The 23052-nt window shown below is 34.0% G+C and overlaps 1 protein-coding gene across 1 annotated transcript; it reads right to left on the bottom strand.

Moving 5' to 3' along the window:
* Positions 1–979: 979 nt before the first annotated feature.
* On the bottom strand, positions 980–1630 carry LOC130967924 (uncharacterized). Its single transcript, XM_057892976.1, has one exon. It carries the CDS (start codon positions 1417–1419, stop codon positions 1135–1137), a length of 285 nt encoding a protein of 94 aa, XP_057748959.1. The 5' UTR covers positions 1420–1630; the 3' UTR covers positions 980–1134.
* Between the last annotated feature and the right edge of the window lie 21422 nt (positions 1631–23052).

Genomic DNA, 23052 nt, shown 5'->3' with positions numbered 1-23052 from the left:
GGCGGGTTAGGGTTTAACATTTTACTACCCGCGGGTAGAAGCGGGGCGGGTTCGATGCAGGTTTTTGTTGAGCGGGGCGGGGTCGGGTAGAGCAAAAACCCGCCCCTACCCGCCCCTAGTGATTACTCTAACGAAAATTTTATAATTGTAAAGATAGTTTATTTTGATTATTAAATAATAAATTGTAAGACTTAATTTTTATATGTTATAAAAATATTATTTTTATTTAAAATGTGATTAAATAAATAATCACGCTTTTTAAACAAAAATTATTATAAAAAAATATTTTTTATATTTTTATTATAATAATTATCTTAAAATATTATATCTTAATGGTTTTTATAAAAAAAATTAAAAAAATATAAAATAATTTTGCGAGATAGATATTTTTGTTTACTTTTTTCTATCATCTATTCCATTAAATCTCTTATAAATTTCTCCATAATCTTTTCAGCTGTTGTCGTTGGCATCGGTGAAAATTCCAACGCTATGCATCTTCCCGGAAATGAACTGTCCTTTATACGACCCATTCTTTTATGGCACTCTATCACCTTGTACCTGTATCCGTAATTAAGAATTACAAACAAAATGGGATTGGAAATTTTGGGTCTTCTTTTTCTTTAAAGTTCCAAGTCTGTCAACTAGAAGTTGAGTAAAAATTTTACCTTCACATTAACTGGAGCCGGAAGGCTTGCTAATTGCTAATCTGGGTGTTAATGACAACTTGGTGGTTTGAGATTAAAAGATTGAACAAGACATACAAGATCTAAGAGTCTTTATCTTTTGTTGTGTATTTTGTGTGACTGCTTTATTTGGAATAGAAGTCATGGAATGAACAAACAGAATTGAATCCAGATGTGGTATAAAAGAGAAATAAACTGTTCTAACTGCTAATAATAGATAGAGCCATTTAGTCGAACACCTTGTGTGCAACACTAATACTGACCCTTCAGAGTTCACATCACATTAACACACAATATTGTGGAAAATGCTTAATCCTGTTTTCATTTATCAAAATTTACATCAATATATCTATCTGTGACAAACCAAAACGGTTCAATACTATAGAATATTTATATGGGTCCAAAATTGTAAACCCTAACGATGAAATTGAAAGAAGATCTAGAAGGTTCTTTAGTTAGGACCCCAAGAACTTAAGTACATGACTGTCCTGAGAGACTCCTCTGATTGTTTCGCCTTTTCTTCTCTCAACTTTGCGGTGGCCACCATAGCCGAGGAAGAAGAAGAAGAAGAGAGTTTCATTGTCTGAGAGAAAGAACCAACACGATTCTTGACGTGCTGTTGTGCAGATCTGAATGCGTAGTTCCACCTGCATATACCTAATTGATCCTTCATGGCCTCCACAACTCCAACACTAGCTGCGACGCTCCATGCTCTTGCTCTGATCGAAGAACTCATGTTTTGAGATTAATTGTTGTGGTTTGTATGGTGAAGATTGTTATTGTTCAAGAACGGTGTGATGTAGTGAGAATTAGAGTAATGGGATGGTTCCTTATATGTTATGGAAATAGCCGGAGATTCGGGGAAACCCAAGGCACAAAGCTGCTGGTTTTGGAGAAGGCTGTGGGCTATTGGAGACATAGTTGTATTTTACACTGTTGAAGTTTGATTTTTTTTAAATATATAAATTAGGAAGACTTTTAAATTTAACGCAGAACTACAATGTCATAGCCATACTTCTTTGCGAAATGTATTTACCCACATTGCAAATTCTGATTTGAGAAAAGAAATAGAAAGAAAAGAAATAAAAAGAAAAGAAATTGAGTGGATTTTTATTTTTTTTAAATATGTTTGGATGAAAGAAAAAAAAAAAGGAAAGAAATGTTATAAAAAGATAACTTTACTCTTGTATTATAAATATATTAAAAAAAGTGAAGGAGTAATATTGAAAGTTGTGAGAGAAAATAAGTTTTTCCTCTCTTTTTTTTTTTTCAATATTGGAGAAAAAAAATTGGTGGATCCCACCAATTTTTTTCCACCCTTTTTCTTTCCTCTACAATTTTTCTTCACAACCAAATAATAAAAAATATCATTTTCTTTCCTCTTTTTTTCCTCCCTTTTTTTCCTTCTATTTTCTCTTCAAACAAACATAGTGTATGTAAGATGTTCAAATCCAAACCAATTTAAATTAAATTGTTCTTTCAATCTAATTCAAATAAAAAATTGATTAAAATCATATTTATTTGGATTTGATTGGATTCTACTTTTTACAAACCGCTGGATCGAATCGAATTTTGGATCTACTTTTCATAACCGATCCAATCTAATCCAAATCGCACAATGTGTTATAATATTATTATTTTTTATTATATTTACAATTATACTTATAACATATTCAATTTGTTATACATTTTTATATTATTCATGTATTATTATTATTTAATAAATATTTTATGTTTAAAATATTATTTATTTAACTAACCTATAATTTTATTTCTATTGTTATGTTATCATTGGTTTTTTAAGATATTGTTGAGACTTGTTATGTCATTATTGATTATTTAAAAGTTGATGTTGAGACTTGTTATATGTATTTAATTTTTTTTATTTACAAAACTGTAAATCTAATCCAATCCAAACCGCTTGAAATTGGGTCGGATTGGATCAGATTTTTTTAAAAAAATTATCCAATTTAAACCGCACTGCAAGTAAAATTAGTGTTCGGATCAGATGAGTTTTTGACTCAAAACCGATCCAAACCGCACCGCGAACACTCCTACTCTTATGTAAGCCAAGTATTGCTCCTGGTTTGAGGAAAATAATGCATTGATTAGGGCTCGTTTTCCTTCTTCACACTTGAATCGACTCATGAAATTAGTTGACATATGACGGATACGATAAGAATGGTACGTCCCTAAAAGATATCATTCACTACCCTCCTCTTTCATTGTGGCGTGTATAGATCCAACTATAACAGATATGACAAGAATACCTTGTTGAGGAGTCACACGATGTCCTAAATTCCTTATAAAGAATGACCAAGACTTTGTTGACTCCAACTCAACCAATACAAAAACAATGAGAATAATGTTTTGAGTTTTCGTCTTGTGTAGTGACCATTAATAGAACCACTCCGTATTGCTCATACAAATATGTGTCATCAAGAGATACTAGAGATTTGCAATACTTGAAGGCTTTAATATAGGGAGAAAATGTCCAAAATACCTTATCAAATCTGTATAGGACCAAAGTCTCGAAGAATGCCTTCATAATGTGGCACAAACTTGATCATGAACCATAGAAGACAAACATTGCTCAATCACATTTAGAAACCTCGGATGCTAGTCGTACGGCTCTTCCCAACATGAATTTGAGTAATTGCTTTTTCCTTTACTACCAATCTTCCTTTACGACGGCTTAAACCTGTAGCTCTGCTCCGTTGTCCCTTGTAATACTCTAATCAGAATGAAAGAATTACTTAAATTGATTAATATGTCAACCATTTTTAGAATTTTACAACAATAACATGATAAACTTGTAACTAATTTTTCTAAAAACATATGCAAAAGTTTATTTACCTTCTATTATAGAAAAAATAATTTTGTAGATCAAGTTGCTATCGAGATTTAACTGATCTTGGGATATTGTTGGTGTCAAGCATTTGTGCATAACCCATATTTATGAACCTCCTAATAATCAAGATTCTGTCGATATGCAACCTAATGCTCCACTAATAGCCTACAACATAATATCTGCACCGATAATGATACTTTAGATTATCAGATTCGACCATTTGATACTCTACACTCCAATGAATGTTGTAGTTTTTTATGGTAAGGTGAACAAACTCTCTACTATAGAATCTATGGCAAACTCTTAGCTCCATGCTCCCATTTGTGTTATAGTCGTTAGTACTCCCAGACCAAGAGGCATCATCTCCACTTGCATGCTATCTAGGTCCAATGTCGAATAATGACTTGGAACTTGGGCTCAAGTAGGAAGTGATAACGGTGGTGGCAATATATGCCATGAGGAAGTAAAAGACGATAGTTGAGTTTATGGGACAAACTCTGTATCGTCATCGCTATCACTATCAAAACCAGAGTTGACCTACTCTTTGTTTGACTCGGACTCTTTGAAAACAAATCAACAACGGGTTCAGCCATTGAGAGAGAAGACTAAATTCTTGTGGGGGATTTAGTTCTTCCAGCCTGACTAGGTCTTGTCACACAACCTATTAGGATCGAACGTAAGGAAGAAGAACTAACGCCAATGTCCACCAATTCAATGCAAAGATCCATCACTTGTTCAATCACAATCTTTCCATGGCAATCGAACATAGCTCGCACGTGATCATCATCCTTTAGCCAGAATACCTTATACTAAAAATTCCACATGGTGTCCAATGAAATGCATTGATGCCCAATTTTTTGAACATGCTTAATTCCAAGAATTTTCATGTTGATCAAAATCAAAATTTTAAACTCTGTCAATGAATGTAAATGCTAAGTATGTATAACAATAGAATCACTACATTTAAAATATACACCATCTTCTTTACGTACTATTGTCGCATTCGGATAAATAACAACAACTATATTCTCACTAGCTATTTGGTGAATTTGTCTTTGTGGGAAAGAAGAAGGAATATATGAAAGGTGAAAGTTATTAGGAGGTGAAAGCTATTGGAAGGATTTGATATATATCAAATTATTCGTGACAATTTCATATGCAGCATGTGCGCTATAGTTTTCTCTCATGATTTCGCTGTCAGCAGCTGCGCAATTGTTAACGTTCACACAGGTAGTGTATAAGTAATAACATTATTAGTCTATTTCACAGTCTTTATGAGAGTGTTAAAATAGTAAAAACTCCAAAAACATTTAAGGATTATATATGAGTATTTTTTATTTATTTAAAAAAAAACTGGTGTTATCATCCATTTCAATTTTAAAATCTTATTTTAACAATTTTCATAGCTATTTTTTTAGTTATTCCATAAATATAGGAAAATTTAAAATAATATATATTAATTTATCAATCAAATGAGAAAATTTTGATTTTTCAGTTTCACTAGTCAATCTCTGACATAACTTTAAAAGTTTTTCAATCTCTTTAAAGTGATTTGGTAAATCAACCCCATAATGTTACAATTGGAATTTCAAAATAATTTTTCTATACCTAAAAAAAATCATGAAGATAATATTTCTTTGTGTATTTGCTTAATGTTAAATAATCTAAAGTTACCTCTAGGACTCAAAGCACAACTCAAAGTTAAAAAATCTACATTTTATTCAAATTCTCATCATTCAAAAAATGAACAACTATTTTTAGGTTTCTACTCACAAAAGAATTACATAAATAAGCTATCAGCTCATGACAAACACAATAACAACAAAATACTATAACAAAAAATAACTAGCAACTATGCTATTCATTATAAGTTTCAAAATGCAAATCATCAAGGCATATAGAAAACAATTGGGAGAAAATATGTAAATAAAATAAATAGATTGCAAATCATAAATACATAAAAAAGGATAAAAATAGGTTTATAAATTACAATATGTCATGATATATATTAGCGAAAATAATAAAATACTTCAGTTGCTAATTACGAGAGTTGCTTACTAAGTGTTGCGTGCTTGTGTCGAAATAACAGAAGTGAAAAGAAAAGTGTTGCTTATTAATTTTATCTAGACCACTATTAACGTTTTTACATTTTGCCTTATCAAAAAAAAGGAAAGAAATCAAGTAGGTGTAAGATGTGACCAAAAAATTTAGTTATGAAAAGTAAAATAGTAAACTGCACTCATATGCAGAGTGTGAATGAAATACATAGATATGGTGGTGTAAAACTTCTCGCAGGATGCAGGTTACACTCTTTTTTCTCTTTTTTCGCTCCTTGCAAGCTACATTTTTTTTCTTTTTTTAGCTCTTATTACTCCTTGCAAGCTTTTGTTAAAGTATATCTATGTCAATTTCTAGTATTAATATTACTATTTCTTATCTACTACCATTTTAATTATTATCATTATATAAAGTAGGAAGACTTTTTGGTATAACATTATATCTGAATTAATACTCAAAATAGTCTCTGAAATTTAACTCCCACTCAATTTAGCCCTCAAGGTTTCAATTGACTCTAATTGTACCATAAAATTTTGACCCGTGCCTCAATTTGGCCCTTTCATCATTTTTCATCACCAAAAAGCTGACCTGAAAATTTTAAATGACACCTGGCACTGTCAAAACGACGTCGTTTAACTCTTGGTGCCAAAAATATTTAGAAACGATGTTGTATGACATGAGAAAGGGGTTAAAGCAAAATCCAAACGTTAACCACTTTAAAAGTGAAACCCTAATTGACCATTCTTCTTCCTCTTTCTCCCCTCGTATACGTACCTTCAGAGAAGAACCATGGTTGTCGCTATAACTGAGGTTTGAAGCTTTTCTTACTTGTTTCGGTCCCACATTTTGAAGACTAATTACGTGGGAATCACCATCTCTTCAAAAACAGGTTAGAACAAAATCGTTGCTCTCAACATACGATGTTATATTTTTTGCAAAATGTTGGTTGTGGTTTGTTTTTCATTTTTTTTCACTCTACTTCATCAATGAAACTTTGGGGGATTGTGGTTGATTATGGTTGTTGATGATGGTAGAGTTCTTGTATGCTAAGATTTAATTTTTTTGCATGTATGTGGCTGTGATCAACTGAATCTTTCAATTCTTTGTCCATTTGAGCAATAATTGATTCTTCATATTCCATTTTAAAATGATAATCTTACTCCTTCATATCCTATTTTGATTTAATTATCTGTCCAGTATTTTTCGGTTAAAATTACATATATTTATTTACTGGAGCAACTATTGTTAGAACAATTGTATTACTCCTTGATCAATTTAAAAGGACAATCTTATTCTTTCATGTTTCTCTAATAGTATAACTGGACAATTTAAGGTCTGATTATAAATTGTATCGTTATGCATTTAGGATTAAGAAATGTCATGAATGCTCAATGGTTTCTGTGATTTTGAATATGTTTTATGCAGTACTTGGAGGTGCTTCTGGGATCAACCCTCTTTTGTTGGGTTGCTTGTGGTGTAATCATAGTTGCGCTTGTTGAGATAATTTTATCTCCCTGATTAGTTTAGTACTTATGAGTTTTCTAATACTTGGTAATAACAAAACAAGAAAGCCTGTTACTCTTTAAAGCTGCTTTTTTATACTACTCGATATACAGTGACATTGTTGAATTTTTTGATAATTCAAGGTGGAAAAATATGTGGATTGTTCGTTATAGATTTCTAATTGATGCATTTAGTAGTCATGAAAATATTATTGGTAAGGTGAATGGGAAAAAATGGAGAACAATTTTCTGAAGCTTGGTATTCTTTCTATGTAATTGATGTTCTTCTTTTTCTTCTTTTTGATGATTATGATTGATTTTGGTTTTTTTTTTTTTGTTATGGGTTCATTTTAGAAGAAACTCATGATTTAGCTAAGATCTTGATTTTGCTTGTGTTTATGTCAAAGCATGATTTTAATTTCTATTTTAATATTCTAATTTGGTGTAGTGGGATCAAAATGATTTTGCTGTTAATTTTACGCTGCTTTCTTTCTGTGTGTTGATTGCACATAATTATATTAGATTCATTGATTTTTTTCTTTTGGATATTTAGATTCGTTGATTTAGTTTCTGCTTGTGTTGATATATTTCTCCTTTATGCTTTTATTGTTTAATTTGCTACTAAATATGAAAGGTTAATATATACCAAAAAAAAGTTAATTACTAGGCTTCAGCTTATAGGGTGCTACTTTCTTACAATTTGTTTCTTTTTCTTTTGTTAAAATAATAAATATTTCATGTTTTACAATATGCTTTTCATTAATGTTACTTTGATGAGAATCGTATTATTTTGTTATGCTGAAATTGAGTTTGTTTTCATAACTTACCCCCTCTTATTTTATTCATTTCAATATACTTACCTTGGTAAATGGATCTGTTCTCGCCAATTGATGAGTTGGAATTTGTATAAGATAAATTGTATTAATGTTCAACTCTGCATTTTAAGTTCTATTGGCAGCAAGTTGTAAATTGTGTTGGTAGAATTAATTTGTGTTGGAATGATTAAGGATTGCATGAGACATATTGAATTTAAATTAGACACCTTTAATAAAATAGTCTACTATAAAATTCAAGTTTTAACACCTCTTTTTTTTAATGGTTGCCAAGACACTTAAAATTGATTAACTTATTCAATATATTGGAATTAAGTCCCAATTGAATTGTCTGTAATCTAAATTACTATTTTCAATTTATTGAAGTTAGTGTTGTTTTTAATCATTGTGTCTTTTTGAATCTTATTTGTAGATGGATGAAGGTATAACGATTGTGTATCATCATGAATGTAGTTTTGTCACTAAACTAAATGGCAGTTTGGTTTATGACAATGATCACACTGATGAGTTGACTGGGCTGGATGAGGATGTATTAGATGTATTTTCACTGAGAAAGTACTACGAGGTCCTAGGTTATGATAACATGGTTAAGTGTTGGTGGCTTGTTCCTGGTAGACCAATGAAGAGTAGAATACGAGCACTAAGTCATGACAAAGAGTTGTAGAGATGTGCTTCTATGCAAAGAACAATGAGGGAAGAGTACACATATACTATGAGCATGGAGTTTCCCAACCCATGGTAGGGGAAGAAGCACCTGAATTGATAGCGCTAACACCCAATGCCACTGGTGTAGAGAATGATGTCAAAAGGACCACACCTAACCCAAAGAATGATACACCAACCATTCCTTCCCATATCAAATCACCCATCAACAGCACAACTGAAGGCCCTTCCAATGCAGCATCCAAGCCCCCACCTGAATATGCTTCCCACCCCAACCCCCTCGGTTGAAGGAGATACCCCAACCAAAACCAGCACCTAAATCCACACCTAAGCCCAGGTCAGCACCTAAGGAGAAATCTAAGCCTACACCTAAGCCCAAACCAGCACCTAAGGAGACACATAAGCCCATACCCAAACCAACACCTAAGCCCAAGTTTACATCTAAACCAACAACTTAGCCCAAGTCCACATCGAATACAACTAAGTCCACACCGAAGTCCGGACCCAAACCCAATTCAACACCCAAATCAGCACCCAAGCCCAATCCAACACCCAACTCAGTACCCAAATCTAAAGCCACTTCATCCAAATCAATTCATACTACAAACAGATTTTCTGTTAGGCTAAAAGAAAAAGTGGTGGGACAAAAATAGGATACTGGCAATAAGACAGGTTATGTAAGCCTCAATGACAACAGTACAGTAGGGATGTACAAAAATTAACCAAAATGTGGTTAATCGGTTAAAAAATCATAACCACATCTTGGTTAACTAATTCAATAAAATAATTTTAAAAATCATATCCATAAATTTTAAAATTGGTCAACCAAAACCAAATAAAAAAATAATTTTTAACCAGTTAACCAAAACTAAAACCAAATTAAAAGAAAAACCTAATTTTAAAACCTAATTTAAAAAATCACTCTTCATCTCTTTGAACCTCACTCTTCGCTGCTTCTCCTCTGTACGCTGCCGGCCGCCGTCAACAATTCTTCTCTTCTGCTTCTCACCGGAGCTCGCTGGTGGTTCGTCGGACCTCTGCCTCTTTGAGTCTTCACTTTGATTTGCGACTCTATCTCTCTGCCTTGACCTCCCATTCTTGTACAGTAAGCCCTAGATTACAAGAAATGTTGAGGCTTATAAGGATTCGTTGCAAGGTTTGAACTTTGTTACTGGTTATGCCATTAAGGTAAACAATAACTTGAAGATTCTCGAGCATTTGAGGCACTTGGGTTGTGGTTCTATGCTTGTTAGTGGTAACGAGCTTAGGCTTGCTCTTCGTGTTGGATTTGACCCCACAAGGTTTGGATTTGATTCGAACTTGTTGCATTGGTTTCTCTGTGGTTTGAGCTTTTTTTGTTGAATGTGATTGTTTTTTGTATTTGTTGATAACTTAGGTGTATCTTTAATGGGAATGGGAAGATTTTGGAGGATTTTACATTGGCTACACAGGAAGGTGTGTTTATCAACATTGACAGTGAATTTGACTTGGAAAACATTGTTGCCGCTGCAAGAATTGCTGGAAAGAGGGTCAAGGATTTGCTCTGTTTTTTTCCTTCATTAGTATACTTCTGACTTTTTCATTTCAATGAATCCTGCTGTAAGTTTCTTTATCAGTCAGCAATTTGGTTCCGTGGAATTGAAGTGTATTGATTACTTGGAAACCCAATTGAATTAAAAATTAGTGCTTTGATCATAACAACAGTTTGATTTGAGCTGAGATTTTCTGCTTTCTCTTCAATTTTCAGTATTTTGTGCCTTTGTATATGTGTGATGCTTTCTCTATGCTGTGACTGAATTTGATGTTATTACTGAATCGTGATTGCTATTTATGTGAGAGTAAATTGGGATTTGTGCAAGAACTTTGTTACTGCCTTGTTTATCTTTGGTGATGGATTTAAAAAAATAATTTTATTAGAAATGACCTATTTTTCAATATGCAGAGATTTTTACTTTTTTTTGGCCCTTTTGTGTTACTTGTGTGCCTGATTCCTGAACTGAATTTTGTTATGATGATGGATTAAAGCAAGTTTTGTCTTACTGCACATGAAATTTTTTATTGAAATTGTTGAATTAGACAATTGCTTGAGGAATACATTCAATGTCACAGAGTGATTTGCATTTAGTTACTTGCATTTTTTTTCAACTTGCTTTTGTGCCTCAGAAATCATGATATGATCCAAAAGAGATACTCATCTGATTTCTGCACTAGCAGCTCTCTGTTCTTAGTCCTGAGTTACCCTTTACTGGTAATTAGTGTTCTTATGTGCTTTTATATGCTGAATATAGTCTTAATTGTCTTCTAGAACAACAAAAACAACAACAAACTGTATTTGATTTGTCTCTTCTTTATTGTGATATAATATGATCTCTCAGGAATATATACAATTTTGTGAATTATATGATTTATGCAAGGATCTCAGCCCGAGTGTTGGATTTGTCATGAAACTAAATTACTTTTCATAGTTTTCAAGCCAAAGTCATCTTTCTACGTTTTATAATTATTTCATTGTTGTTGTATCTCTGCTGTTCAATTTGACGTTTGCTTCTTGAGGAAATATAACATGTCAAATTTAATTTACAACATGCCTAATGAGGGTGACCAACAGGAATTAGTATATTTAGATACATGTTAACATTTTCTATATGTTTTATTAAATTATTGCGTTAGTCTTTATAATTTTTTTTTAATTTCTAATTATAGTTTTTTTTGTAGATTTGATTTTATCAGAGGACATTACTTGTTCAGTGGGTCCAGGTTCAATTGCGCTTGAACATGACTAGAAAGTCTTGATTGTTTACGTTTTCTTTAGTTATGTTCTAAACACTTAGGTGGTAAAGATATTAGACTTGCTTTTTCATATATGATTAGACTTGCTTATGTTTATGTTTATGTGTATGTTTATGTTTATGCTTATGTTTATGTTAGTTTGTTTGAGGCACAACTTAGTAGTGCTGCATACCAACTTCTTGGTATGGACTGATTTGGGATTCATACAAAAAATATTTGGTGATAGATCAAATAAATTCAATACTCCTTGGATGGGGATATTGGTGTCAATAATTATAGCAGTTGCAATGTCATTTTTTAGCTTCAATGAGATTATATCAATAGTGAATTTCTTGTATAGTTTGGGGATCCTGTTGGAATTTGCATCGTTTCTTTGGCTTAGGAGAAAATTTCCATCATCGAAGAGGCCTTTTGAAGTGCCATTGGGAATGAAGGTTTTGATCCTAACATGCCTTATACCTTCTTTGCTTTTGGTGTATGTGATAAGTGTTGCCACCAAAAATTTAGAAAAGTAATTATTATTTACAATGGAAGAGATTTCATTATTTACAAATGTTACTTGTATTATTTAGAAATAAAAAATTATTTTTTAGATTAAAAAAATCAATTTAAAAAAAGGTAAAAATTTGGATTTTTGTATGTAAAATAATTAATTTTTGTGTAAAAAACAGTTTTTAGGTGTAAAAATCAATTTTTTGGTATAAAAATCTATTTTTTGATGTAAAAACCAGTTTTTTAGCATAAAAATTGATTTTTTAGTGTAAAAACCAATTTTTTGATGTAAAAACTGGTTTTTCTATATAAAAATCGGTTATTTTTTTTAAATCGATTTTTGTTTTAATAACTGGTTAAAAACGAGTTTTGAATTTTACTAACCGGTTAATAACCAGTTTTATCATGTAAAACCAATTTACTTAATTAACCAAGACTATATTTTCGGTTAATCAAAAAACTGATTTGGTTTTTGGATTAACCAAACCATGAACACCCCTAAGTGACAATGACTCACATGACTCCTACGAATCTGCATAAGACAGCCTATATAAGCCTGGACCACAAGACAGTTCTACTGGATCAGATATTGAAGGTGGTCTTTGTACAACAAGGTTGAGGGAATTTAAGCTGAAGCATTCTCCAGGTGCTGCCTGGAAGAAGAGAAAGGAGAAAATAGTGGAGGAAGATGACGGTCTTGTTGTGGAAAATTCAGATGCAGAAGTGGATTGGTTGCAAGTGTTGGGCAATAGAGGAAACAACCAAGAATCTTATGATGCATATGATCCAATTCACGATGACTCTGATGGAAACGACTCTTGGAAGTCTGAAGAATTAAAAACACCCCCCAAACTCAGATGAGGAGTGGAGTGATGATGATGCTGATGATGTGCACCCAATCTTCTCTGAGGGTGGCCGATTCGGTGAACTAAAGCTCCAAGTTGGAATGAAGTTCAATAACAAGAATGACTTTATGGATGCTATCAGGGAATTCGCCATTCAAGAGGGTAGGGAGATTAAATTTAGAAGGAATCAGAGCTACAGAGTCAGAGCTATTTGCAAGTGGACAACCGAAGAAGATGAGGATATGGTTAGATCTCCATTAGCACCACTTCAAGCTGTTGATGATGCACAAGCTTTAGAGATTGTACTCACCCAACCCACTTACTCACAGCCAGAAAATCAAGAACATGTAGTGATTGGTTTCTAATATTTGATTAACTATTGACTGGTTTGTATTGGTTAATCATACACGATTAAATGTTGGTTAGATCCAATTGATTGATACTATTTAATTATATATTGATTGATTTTTATTGAGTTGTATTCGTCATTAATTCTGTTAATAATTTCACTAGGTCCCTCCATCAGACCCACCTCCACCTCCACAATAGGTGACAAGGCCTGACAAGCTGCAAACTAAGAGAAAACAACTTCCAAGATGGACCAAATGCAAGAAGCAAGTTCTGGGACAGCTTCACGCTTGGCAGAGTTCATGAAATTTGTCCTAACCCTTAGATTCAAACCACCAACAACAAAATAGAAAATGATTTGCAATGTTACCTCTCAATTGTGTAGGACATATTTTGTAAAAAGTTTTTTTTTATCAAACTATGCTCTTTTGCTTAGGGTAATCTGTTTTGGCTTAGGGTTTTTTGAAACTGTGTTATCTAGGATATTTAAAGTATGTTACAGATACTGCTATTGCTAATGCTGTGATATTGACAATGATTAATGACTATGCATTACTAAATAAATGACTATCTTTTTTTTAATAACTTATTTGGTCAAATTTTATACCTCCTCTTTCATATAATCTCAGTTTTAAAGAACTTTCACAGGATACATCATTACCTAAGAGAACATAAACCCCATTTCTATTTTGTCATTACATACATAACAATGTTTCATTCACATAACTGATATCACAGTTACATATATTTCATCCCACCTAATCCATAAGCTACAATCACAAATTCAAAAATAATAACAAATACAGACAACATAATATTCCACGTTTTTAAGATTCTAATTTCAGCTTCAACTGCACTAATTTTCCATCCCAAAGAAAGTTTCTGATGGTCTTCATTAACTGAAATTTCATTTCTGCCAACTATGGCTTCTTCTTCTTTTTCAACATCTGCTTATTTAAAAAAGCTACACCATCTCTTACCAGCAGTATACAACACCATAAATCCAAAAAAAATTGAGAGGAAGAACAACTACAAAACTAACAAGAATTTGAGAAATAACACACACAATCAACTTGTAAGAATTCAACCAACTCACATTATAGTTAGGGCATCCATAAAATGGTTTCTCTGGATTGGAATCCATCCAGACCACCAAAGAATAGGACGCAACCCACAACCGCACCAATATGGAACCTTTCCACTTCTATCACGGTGTGCGTTTTTCACCCTGCTACCATGCGAATGAGCTCTGCTAGAACTACCTGAGCCTTGGCTGTTGCTCCCTAACATCCTTCCCAACTCTTGGAACGACTACTGCGATTTGGGGGAATTGGGGCTGGGCTTGGTTTTATTTTCATACATTGTGAGGGGTTAATTTAATGTCTTGAAAATTTTGTCCACGTCATCTAACCGTTACAGTGTCCAGTGTCATTTAAAATTGCTAGGTCAGCTTTTTGGTGACGAAAAATGACGGAAGGGCCAAATTGAGGCACGAGTCAAAATTTTAAAGTACAATTAAAGTCAATTGAAGCCTTGAGGGCTAAATTGAGTCGGGGATCAAATTTCGAGAGACATTTTGAATATTAACTCCAGTATATTCACTACAAAAAAATACAAATTTGTAGGAGTTTTATAATAGATGTTTTAAAAAACTCTCGCAAATTAGTTAAGAAAGTCAGATTTTCTCTCTAGTGTTTTTTACTTCTTATTTTATGGCAATTTTAATCTCAAATAACAGTAGTTACAAAACTCTCCCAAATTAAAATCTTATTACTCTAAAATTTTTATCCTATTTCACACCTTTTCTTATCCACATCCTGCCAAATTGAATTTTTATTCCCGCAAAATCTTTCTCATTTAGTTCATCACTTTTCGCTGCCCTACTCTCCCTTTCTTCTTCTCTACACACCATCCTTGATCCTAAACCTCACCCTCGTTAACTGCCTTGTCACAACTCTCAGTTAATTTCTCTAACCTCTACCCTCAATCTCCAACCACCTCTAGCCTCACCGTCCCCAACTCCAGTCTCATCGTCTCCTCCTTACTGGTATACTGCATCCTCTAATCTCTTCATTGTTGGTTCGTTGCATTCTCATCTTCTTCTCCTTGTTGGTCTTCGTCTCTGATCAACAAGTCTTAGTTTCAAATGGAGATGTCTCAGGTAATAACATTTATTTTGGGTTCTTAGTTTATGATTTTGGTTTATGGCTTTCAGTTCTTGGTTTATTCTGATTTTGTTCTAATTTTGAGTTTGTTCTTATTTGGATTTTAAGGTTTATTCTGGATTTGTATAAGCCAAACCATAGCTGCCTAGGACTATCACTTTTTGGCTCTTTGCCCTTTGAAGTTCAACTTTGTCGATGGTCGTTGTGCCGATTGAAGCTCATTATTGCGTTATGCTCTTTCCATTCTGCTTCTGGTAATTACTTGCTGGTGTTGTATTTTACCTCATTCGATGAATAAATGTCTATTACTAATGGTAGTGGCCTAAGTATCATTGCATTTTAGCATGTAGTGCCGACACATAGCCATTACTAAAACCTAGCTATGATGAATAATACCATTGGTCAAACTATTAAGGAACCTTGAATCTAATTGCTTACTAAGATATAACAATAAACGGGTATAGTTGAACATGGCATGAGCATATTTTTCTAATTAACATATAACAACATATGGAGATGGTTCAATATGGCATGAGTATACTTTTTTATCTTGATCTTTATTACTTTTTCAAGAAGCAGAGGCAAGAGTGGAAAATTGACCCTTCTAACCTCATCATTAAAGGTGTCATAGCCCCTGAAACTTTTAGTACTATCCACCGTGGTGTCTATGATGGCCAAGATGTTGCTGGTAACCCCTTCTCTTCTCTTTCTCTTTTTACTACTTTTTATTAATTTTATTATTGTTGTTGTTGTTATTGATTACTTCAATTCAATTAGATCACTGCTAAGCATAGCCAATTTCTTTGATAGTCTTAGTTTTTGGAGCGAAATTTGGTTGGATCAAGTACTTGATCAAAAGTTATAGCTATTAGTTACGTTGAATTTCTTTTATAGTGATTGGTGATGATGGGTAACTTTGAATCTCTTTGCATGTTGGGGCTCATATATGAAAATTCGTGTGATCCTGATTTGTTATTTTTGTGTGGTAACTAGGAAATAAAATATATTTTCAATGTCATATTGAGGTTGGTTGTGCTTTTGATGGAATTATTGGTTTGCTTTTTTTTTTTCTTTCTTTTTTTTTTTGCATTTCCACTGTTAACCAATCCTGTTATTATTACTTAATGATCAGTTAAAATGCTGGACTATGGTAAAGAAAGGCAACGGACCGATGCTAAAATCGTTGCCCTGAGGTCGGTGTTTACACAAGATGTTTCTATTTGGCATAAACTTGATCATCCAAATGTGACAAAGGTCAGTTTCATTTTTATTTAGTTAATTTTTTTTATTGGTTGATTAGTTGTTATAACAACATATCATCGGCTACTGTTTCGTGGAGGGTTAGTCAATTGACGCCTCTAATGCCGATGCATAACTGCTTTTAGTTTTACTTGTGACATCAAGTTCTTAAAGTTTTCAGATCATATAGCAGTTTCAAGGACTTTGTTTACTACATCAAGTCTAGTTAATTAGAGAATTCAAACTTTTAAGTGTTTAACTGATTGGATACTCTATTGATATAGGGGACATTATAACTTCATAGCAATTTATTGAAATTAGAGTCACTAAAAAATGGAAATGGATGTGAATAGGAACTTCCATTTGATTGGGCATGCTTGAAAATCACCATACTTAAAATTTATATATCATGCCTGCTTTTGTGTTAATCAACTTATTTCAAGTTTAAAATAGCTTATAACCAAATCTTATTAAAACAGTTTTTGAACCAAAAAAATGGAAATCTTAATGAATCTATACTTTGGAAGCACTGACATATCACCATTTTCAGTTCTATTCTAACAGAAAAAAAGTTATTCTACATCTTCATTACATGTATTTTCATTCACATGTATGCTTAATTCTAGATAATGTTCCACAAGGTCAGTCACTTGTACACCAGCATATATATGCAAAATCAATTGTAAAAATGGATGACTTTCTATTCCAATATTTTTGTGTAGGAAAAGTTATTGATAACCAAATTTTTCATCCAAATACAATTACTTTTACATGTGTGCCTATGCTAGAATTATTGTAAGTATTATTGTCAATGGCTTCTAATTTATTTATTTGTATTATTATTATTATAGCCTCTGCTACGACACTCTCTAGGCATACTTTAACAATAAACTTTATTATAGGCATTTTTATAGTATTCATCTCAATGCACTAGGTAAATTTATTTGTGATTGTTCATTATGATCATGGGAGCAAACAACACTTTTTCTTTTATGATCTGGTTATGCACTATATTATTTCTGCTTATTCATATATTTGTTTTATGTTAATACTATCTATTTTGTATTTTAGGGGTAAAAGCATGCATGGAAGATATGAATCTTGTTAGAGAAGAACCATATGAGATCACTCTAGACAACCAAGGGTGTCATGGTGGCCCAAAAGTGATCAAGCATCATGTAAGTTTCAGCCTTTTGTTAGCTAAAATGCATTGGAAAGCTCATACTTTCTTGTACAGATTATGAGTATTGTTCCTCAAAGTATGCTTGTCTGTTGCTGCTACTGGACATACTACTTTTGTAATGGTGTAACACAAGAGCCATTTGTTGATAGGGTGTTAAGTCTGCAACAGAATTGATTATTTTGAATGGATGTATTTGATTAGCTTGTTTGATATAATTTATGTCTGAATTTGTTGTTGTGGCTTTTATTTTTAATATTTGGTTGCTAATTTTTTAGGGTTTCTAACTCCTGCAATTTTTTTTCATTTTGGCTACCCAAATTGCGGGGGTTTTAAATTGCCATAAAGTCGAAAAAATTGCCACTAATTACAGGGGTAAAAAATTGCTGCAATATATTCCAAGTAATAGGGGTTTTTAAAAAATTGCCGCAATTAAATAGCAGGACACGTAATTGGAAAACCGACGCAACACTTTTTGGATTGAGTAAAAAATCGCCGTAATTTAGCAGCTTTTTTGTAATGACCTTTTCGAATAGCAGAGTTTCATGTTTGGTTCAATCGTTGGTTTTGATCTTGTCGTTAAACGCAGGGTAAAGGATTAAAAAGCCCATGGTAATAGCCGCTAAAAGACATTAAAGGGTAGCTTATGTGACTATCCTAATATTGGCTTTAGTGGAACGACTGGAAGTGATAATCGCCATAGTCGTTAGGGTGGCTTAATGGGATAGTGAAGCAGGAATAGTGGGGGCCTATTACATGTTGAAGCTTCTGTCCAGCAGTCCAGGTATGGTGAAATTGTGGTCATAATTATTTTGTAGTTATTTTCGAAAAAAATTTTAAGTTATGGGAGTGTGTTAATGGTGGAGTTTTCAGTCTGCATCTGACATCAGATAAGTGTGCGGTTGAGAGAAGCATTGAATGGTGTTTGAGGGTGGTGAATGTTTTGCAAGGACGGTTCCTACATTGTAATGTTAGGGTTTAGGGTATTCTCAAAGTGACAAAGATTTGGTGGATAAGACAAAATATTTAGGAATTATAATGGGTCGGTTGATGCGGTGCAATAAAAATAACGAAGCATTGAGCTGCAATTATTTTGTTTGGATTCACTTTAGAGGAACGATGGTGGTAGTGCGTGCATAGAAGAGATGTTTTGTGGATTATTAAGAATAATGGTGTAATAGCAAGGTCGGGGGCAACAAAAAAAAAGATGAGTTGTAAATGTTGAAGCAGTTGAAGGGTTTCGAGTTAATTGTTTTTGCTCTAACTTACAGATTTAGTTCCTCGCAGGTAATATCCAGATAGACAAGGATGGAAGTTTGCAGCAAGTTCGTTATGGACCAAGCAAAGGGCAATCAATTGGGGAAGGATTACTCCATGGAATGAGATGCCAAAATATTGGTAGAAGAGGTCATTGGGGTTTGATTGAAATTTTAATAGTTAGGTTTAGTGAAGCATCTTTGTTGAGGGATTAATTGTTATTTGGTTGTTTAATTTGTGACTGGTAGATTGGTAGTATCAATATTTTTTGCAAAGGCAAGGCATGTGTTGTGGGTTGTGTTGGTTTTGGGGTAATGTAATGTAGGATTGTGTGAGCAAGGAATTGTTATTGTTTAATCATTGCATATTATGAGAGTAAGAGAATGCATGATCTCCTAGCAAATTTAGAGTGTTGTTTTAAATACTCATGTAAATTAATATTGGAATATTTATTGTTGAGTGTGTAAAAATGTAAGTCATTTGTTATTTTATCATTGCACAGGAGAATGTTTTGGACCTGGGAATGGAGCCCAAGGATCTGATGGTAGCTCTGCTGACAGTATTGACTTGTATGAAGAATCATGGAGTAGGTACGAAGCAATTGATGCCAAAAAGTGCTTCAGATGGAATTCAAGAGTCCCGAGGAAGCACAATTGTTCTATAATGACTATAGCCAGTGAGGATTTTGCAACAAGACAAGGAAAGAAGATAAAAAAACATGCAGGGTGAAATTGTTCGATACACGCGTGTTTGTAGCAAAGAAGGTTTCAAGGACAAAAAAGTGATTGGAGAAGAGTGATCGAAAGTGAGAGCACAAGGTTGTGACAATGCGGATTAAGCAAAAAAGTGATAGCGCGAAGTGGTATGTGTCTCGTTTTGTTGAGGAGCACAACCACGAGCTGTTAATGTCAAAGTTTGTAGAATACATGTGGACTGTGGTCACACAGAAAGATTTCAAATTTTAATAAAATGCAGCTTAATAGCATGAGGGAAGTGGGCATAAATATCCCAAAGATATACAAATCATTTGCCGTCCAAGTAGGGGGCTTCAAATTGGATCCATTTACTAAGCAAGACATGTATAATGAGCTTAGGTGTAACACCCTAATTAGCCTAAGCCTTACCTCGTGTCATAAAGCAAAGGTTAATCAAAGGTTATGGCAGTTCTAAGCTTATACAGATATTATATAGAAGGAATTAATATTATCTAGAAGCCCGATGAAGAATATAGCTCAAAAACAGGATTTGAAAAGCGCAAAACGTACTAGCGATGATTCTAACTTAAAGCACAAGAAACAAGTATCGAGTAACAAAACATCATAGTATAATAGTGTAATATTATATGACACTAGCCAAGACTCGTGGAGTTTAAGCCGGCTAGCCATGTACAGACCATGTATGAAACCAGATAGTAAAACAGCTTATACAAGTTTTGTTCTCTCAATACAAGTCTCTAGGCCAAAGTAAAATACAAAAGTGAGAGACATATATATATAACAAATCAAAGGACTCCAAAAGATAATCCAGATCCTCCGCTCCTGTCACCAATCAGACAACTCACTGAGGTGGGTTGCGACCTGCATTTGAAAAATACAACAGAATATGGTATGAGAACCGGAGGTTCTCAGTATGGTAACAGTTCCCAGTGATGTAGGATATAAGACCCCGGGATGCCAAAGGCAATCCTAGACTCCATATTCATCACAAGATTCAAGCTTAAAGCATTCTAAAACAAAACAACATAATATGTAATTCCTCAATATAACTTAAGTCGTAATATCATAAAAGGGTAATCTATCTTAGGGAATTTCTACTCTAATCAACCACCGCTGTCCCACAGCCTTCACCAACGATTCACCATGCGATCCCATCGCCACCGCCTTCCGAACCTCCTCAACTCCAGTAAAGCACAAGTATATACAATACAAGTAAAACACAAGTAGAGGCATATACAACAATTAATACAAGTAGCAATTAGACATGTTTAACAGAAAGGGAGAAACAATATCAAGTCGGCAAAGCATACAAATAGGTAGAAAATGCATATGATGAATGCCTGCCCTACTGGCTGTGATATCACACTGTCGGTTCAACTGCCAACCCGACACATCCCCATGGAGATGTTGCCTTTCGGATTCATGGTGTGGGAACCCCCAAGATATAGTGCTCGGATCACTATCCAGGGTTTTGCGCCTGTACGCTCTGATGATCCGAAGGGATGTGAGCGGAATCTCTTGCCTCCGTCATCACATCTAAGCGCAAGCGGGATTAACCACCGTTCTTACGCCGTCACCGCTACCCCAACAGGTGGGATTAACCACCGTCCCTGCTGGGCGCATAACGTCTTATATCCTCAGTATAAACAGTAGTACATTAGTTTTCAAAAGTATTTTTAGTATAAAATGGATCCATAACTTCACTCAGAGTCCACGACTTTTTTCAACCACTATTTCTTTACATTTCAGTTCCTTGATCTCGCATCTCTTTCATCAACCATTCACCACACATCATCAAACCTTCCCCAGTACAACAGAAACCTAGCACTCCGTTTGCTAACTTTTTCCAATTAATAGTGTCTAAGACCCTTAATGTAAAACCCGGTTAATTAACGGCTAATTAACCCATAAATGAGAATTTATTCTAGAAAGCCTAAAATGTGATTTTTATGGCTAAATGTGATAGAGGAGACTGAGACGAGAATTTTGGTACCAATTTTATAGAATTCGGACCAAGATTAGACCGAACGGGCCAAACCGGGCCAACCGGACCCAAAGTGGGCCCTTGGCCCAACATAACTTAACCAAAACCCTAGTTTTCAGCACTCTCTCTCCTCATTACACACACAAACACGCTGAATTAGAGGGAAGGGGGGAGAAGAACACTCTCTCAAGTTCTTTCTCTCACTTGATCTTCAAACCACCATAATTTTTGATCTAGAGCTCCGATTGCCGCTCCGTTTACGGCCACGCGTTCACCGCGGAAAGCTCTACAAAACCTATACAATTAATCTTGAGGTAAGCCACGTGTTGCTGTTCGAAATTCCAGCCCTTATTTTCGAGTTTCATGGGTAAAATGTTGAGATTTTGGGTTCTTTGATGTTATAGGACCCAACTCTCTTGAAGGAGAAGGTTAATCTTGTCTCCTTGGACCTTGGGTGTGGTAAGATTCTCAACCCTAGTGTATTTTGTTGTTTTATGATGTTTAGGTTTTGAGATGTTGTGTATGGGTATGATGGTTGTGGCTTAGGTTGTGTATATGTGAATATTGGAGCTTGATTGGTGACTTTGAAAAGCTTGGAAAGGGTTTGGTGGTAAAAAATCTGTTCTTGGAGGTGTTGAGGCCTTGAGAGCTTGTGGATAAGTGGTTTGGAAGTGCTCCGGTGGAGCTTGGGAAAATCGGCTAAGGTATGGTTTCGGTTTCCCGTATCTAATATGTAATGTGGTGGAAAATACTTAGGCTAGAGGCCCTAAGATAGGCATTGAATTGTTGATGTTGTTGAATGATTGAGATATATGATGTGGTCATATATGTGATGATGATTATTGATGCCTTGGTGATATGATGTATGAGAAATATGCATGTTGTGATATATGCTTGATGATTGGTTATGGTTGAATTGTGGGTTGAACCATGTTGATGGTGAGTATGATGTTGATTGTGTACAATAATGATTTATTGGAATTGGTGTTGTTGAGAATTGGCATGAGGAATAGTATATGAAATGTCAATGTGTTTGAGTTTGAGCCACTTGGGTGAAGTGGGGTAAAATGATGAGATAGTGATTTTGGTAAATTGTGGTAATGTGTCAATGTGTGGGTTGAGGAGGCTTGATGTTGAATTTGATATATTTTGATTGATTTCAAAGAAAAGGGATGGAATTGGCATGTTTTGATTGATTTTGAAAAGAGTTGAAAATGGTTTGTTTTGAAAATGGCATATTGTGGTTTTGTATGAAAATATGGTTTTTTGGCATACTTTGACGGGACATAACTTGGACTACGGATCTCCGTTTTGTACCAAATCTGTTTAGAAATGAAATTGGATCCGGGATGTCCATACCGTTTGAAGAACGGGTGAAAAACGATTTAAAATGAGGAAGATATGTCCGTTGGAAGATTGGGGTGTAAATCTGTGAAATTCTGCAAC

The sequence above is a fragment of the Arachis stenosperma genome, chromosome 3 (genome assembly GCF_014773155.1).
Source record: "Arachis stenosperma cultivar V10309 chromosome 3, arast.V10309.gnm1.PFL2, whole genome shotgun sequence".
Classification (NCBI taxonomy): domain Eukaryota; kingdom Viridiplantae; phylum Streptophyta; class Magnoliopsida; order Fabales; family Fabaceae; genus Arachis; species Arachis stenosperma.
Note: the sequence above shows the minus strand (reverse complement) of the source record. Positions and strands in the feature narration are given on the sequence as shown.